At 62.0% G+C, this 3,369-nt stretch overlaps 1 protein-coding gene across 1 annotated transcript in view; it reads left to right on the top strand.

Annotated features, from left to right (window-relative positions):
• The window catches only part of Wnt9a (wingless-type MMTV integration site family, member 9A), a 17,919-nt gene extending 15,237 nt beyond the window's left edge, over positions 1-2,682 (top strand). The window contains exon 5 of the mRNA XM_013015576.1: positions 1,829-2,682. Coding sequence (XP_012871030.1) covers positions 1,829-2,311 — 483 coding nt within the window. The 3' untranslated portion in view covers positions 2,312-2,682. The remainder of the gene's footprint in view (positions 1-1,828) is intronic.
• The last annotated feature ends 687 nt before the right edge of the window (positions 2,683-3,369 follow it).

A 3,369-nucleotide genomic window follows, 5' to 3' on the forward strand; every position in this document is an offset into this window, starting at 1 on the left:
CGGGGCGCAGGGGGGCTGGGGCAGGGCTGGGCATCGTCTAGCCACAGGCTACCCTGCAGTGCTAGCCCGGTTCCTGGCGTCCTGCTTGCAGTGGATTTGTTAGATGTCAGCGGAGGTCACTAGTCCTGGAGGGGCCTTGGTCGCCCCCCATCTCCTCCTGGAGATGAGCCACAGGAAGCTGACTGCACCTCTGTCCCTGGTTACAAGGCCCCCGAGGGCCTTCTCAGTTGGACAGTCTAATGTGAGGGCTGGTGGGCTGTATTCCAGGATACCATGCCTTCTTGTCACTGAAGACCTAATAAGTCAGGGTGGCCCTGGTGTGGCCCAGAGGAGTGGTTGGTGTGTATGTGGGGGGGAGGGGGAACCTATTCGCCCAAGTCAGGTCTCCCCCGCCTTGCCTCTGTCTGTTGTAGACTGTTGAGGACAGATGCCCACTCCCCCGGCTCTCCAGTAGGCCCTGGAAGGTCTGAGCCCTGGCTTTGCTCAGTGCCACTTTCAGTCACAAAGCTCCCAGACCCATGGGGCCGGGAAGGAACATTAGTTCCCTAACCCTGGCACCAGCACCTCCAGACCACCCCTGAACAACGCAAGCCACCACACACTGGTCCCAGACTCAGTCAGAAAGGGCTACAGAAGGGCAGGGCCAGAGCCTCTCTCCAGAGCAGAGGGCCTTTCCTCTCCTGTCCCTGCTGGGCTGTGGACCCCTAGTCTGGGAAGGAAAGGGATGTAATTAGAGTCAGTCCAGCCCTGAGCTCCTCTTTAGTGAGAATCCCCCACTTACTAGAGACTGGATTCCCCCTTTCTGACCAATCCTATGCTGTCTCCCTCCGCCTCCCTGGGCAAAGGCTGGCAGGCAGAGTGGGCCCGCAAGGGCAGATCAAATCCCTGAGGACGGGCGGCTCTCTTCTTCCCAGCGACTCCTCCTCCCCCCTTGCCCTTTTGTGAGGTATTAATGAAAAGTCGAATGTGCTAGAGTGCTCCGGTGGACTGCTGGGCCTGAGGCAGCCAGGTTTTAATTAAATTTGTCCGAGGTTTCTCAGCAAAACATCTTTAATAAGTGGGGCTCTTCAGTTGCAGCAGGAAGGTGTGGGGGGTGCATTTCTTAATCCCACTCCAGCTGGGCCCCCCTGGGAGCATGTAAGAGCTTAGCAGCCTGGCTCAGGCCTGCCTGGAAAGAGGCCTCCTGACCTGCTTCAGCCCCACAGCCTCACGAACCCCAGGAGTGGGCGTCAGGAAGTCCCTGGGGAAAGCTGGCCTGTGGGAGCAGGTGGGACTCCCGTTTGGGGAAGGGACAGCTAGCTATAGCTGGAGTTTCTGTGTCGACCTGTGGGACTGGCCCTGGGAGCTCTCCCGGGTAGCACTTTGAGACTGTCCTCCCTGGAGTTACTCTCTCTGGGAGGTGTGAGTCTGTCCTTCTGCATGTCTGTGTTCCCTGCACTGGCGTCCTGGCTGGCAATGGCTTAGGTTACGCCTCCGCTGGTCTTAATACTTGGGTAAGGAGGTTGTCCGTCAGGACGCCAGCCAGAGCTGAAGGTCGTGTTTGTCTTTGCCTGTCCAGTGAGCAGTGTGTGGAGACCAGACATGGGAGACCCCGTGGGACTGGGATGGTGGGTGAGGATATCAGGAAGATGATCTCTCTGGGGAGCCCAGCCCTGGCCTTAGGGAGGGAGCCAGGGTCCTGGGGCCTCATGTGTGTGAGACTTGGTGACTTGGCCCAGGGCTGAGTCTGGGTCTGGTGCCAGATGGGCAGTTGCTCCAGCCTCCCCCGGGCCATCTGCAAGCCGAGCCTCCAGGCCCGCCGCTCACGGCCTCCCCGCTCCGCCCGCAGGTGATCAAGGCCGGGGTGGAGACCACCTGCAAGTGCCACGGTGTGTCTGGCTCCTGCACCGTGCGGACCTGCTGGAGGCAGCTGGCGCCCTTCCACGAGGTGGGCAAGCACTTGAAGCACAAGTACGAGACCGCACTGAAGGTGGGCAGCACCACCAACGAGGCCACTGGCGAGGCCGCCGCCATCTCCCCACCCCGGGGGCGGGCCCTGGGGGCGGGCGGGGGCGATCCGCTGCCTCACACGCCCGAGCTTGTCCACCTGGACGACTCCCCCAGCTTCTGTCTGGCCGGCCGCTTCTCCCCAGGCACCGCTGGCCGCAGGTGCCACCGCGAGAAGAACTGTGAGAGTATTTGCTGTGGCCGAGGCCACAACACACAGAGCCGGGTGGTGACGAGACCCTGCCAGTGCCAGGTGCGCTGGTGCTGCTACGTGGAGTGCAGGCAGTGCACACAGCGAGAGGAGGTCTACACCTGCAAGGGCTGAGCCCCAGCGCCGCAGCTCTGCTGCGTGGGGCGCGGGTGCGGCGCACTGTGGGAGAGGCCTAGCCTGAGAGACTGCAGTCCCCTCCATCGGAGGTGCAGGCAGTGCACAGGGGTCTGCGCCTGCAAGGGCCGAGCCCCAGGCCTGGCCAGCTCCACGGAATGGGTGATGGGCGTTGCACACAGTACAAAGGGTCTCCCACCGGGAGGGCTGAGCCCCGAGGTCCGACCAGCCCTGCTTTATGGGATGGAGGATTGTGCGCAGTACACAGGATCTGTACTGCGAGGCCTGGGGGCCTCCCCGGCCCACTGGGGCCTCGGCGTGCAGCAGCCAGTCAGCTGAGTCGGCCCTGCCCCCCTCAAAGCTCAGAGGTGACAGAGGTGACCGCAGTGTCCCAGTGGGTCCTGTCTGGCCCCCGACACTCTGCTTGTGTCCCAGACCTGAGCTTCCTTCCTGACCCGAGAGTATTGCAGCAATGCTTTCTAGGTTGTCCCTGGAGTGGGCCCTGGCCAGGACCCCGGTCTGTCGCTTGCCCCTCCCCCCCAGGCTCCTCCTGAAGCTTGGGGGAAAGTGCACCTTCACAGCCCCACGGCTGCCCGTGGGTGCCGGCCCCGCACCCCACACAGCACCGTCTTCAGAGAGCCAAACCACTAGGAGAGTGCGCGCCAGGCTCCCAGGCATGGAGGCCCCGCCTCTCGTAGGAGCACTTCTCTTTGGAGTAACAGTGACCTTTAAATTATTGTTATTTAATATAGTAATTATTATGCCCTCCGCCCCGCTGCCCCAGGCTGCCCCACCCCCTCTGACTCACCCCAGCTGAGCAGAGCTGACCAGGGAGGCTCCTCTTCTTGACCCCTCACACTCCCTGCTTCCCTGCTGGCTCTTGGAAACCACTAGATCAAGGTGATGTTGAGGAAGGAATGAAGGAGCAAACCTAGCCACAGCCTGGGACTTGTGGAAGCCCTTTTCTCCGCCACACCTGTTCTGCTCTCCATGGACAGACGGCCCAGCGTCTGGGCCATGGAGTGCATTTCCTGGGGCCAGGAGCAGGCACAGGCAGG

The sequence above is a fragment of the Dipodomys ordii genome, unplaced genomic scaffold (genome assembly GCF_000151885.1).
Source record: "Dipodomys ordii isolate 6190 unplaced genomic scaffold, Dord_2.0 Scaffold27, whole genome shotgun sequence".
Lineage (NCBI taxonomy): Eukaryota > Metazoa > Chordata > Mammalia > Rodentia > Heteromyidae > Dipodomys > Dipodomys ordii.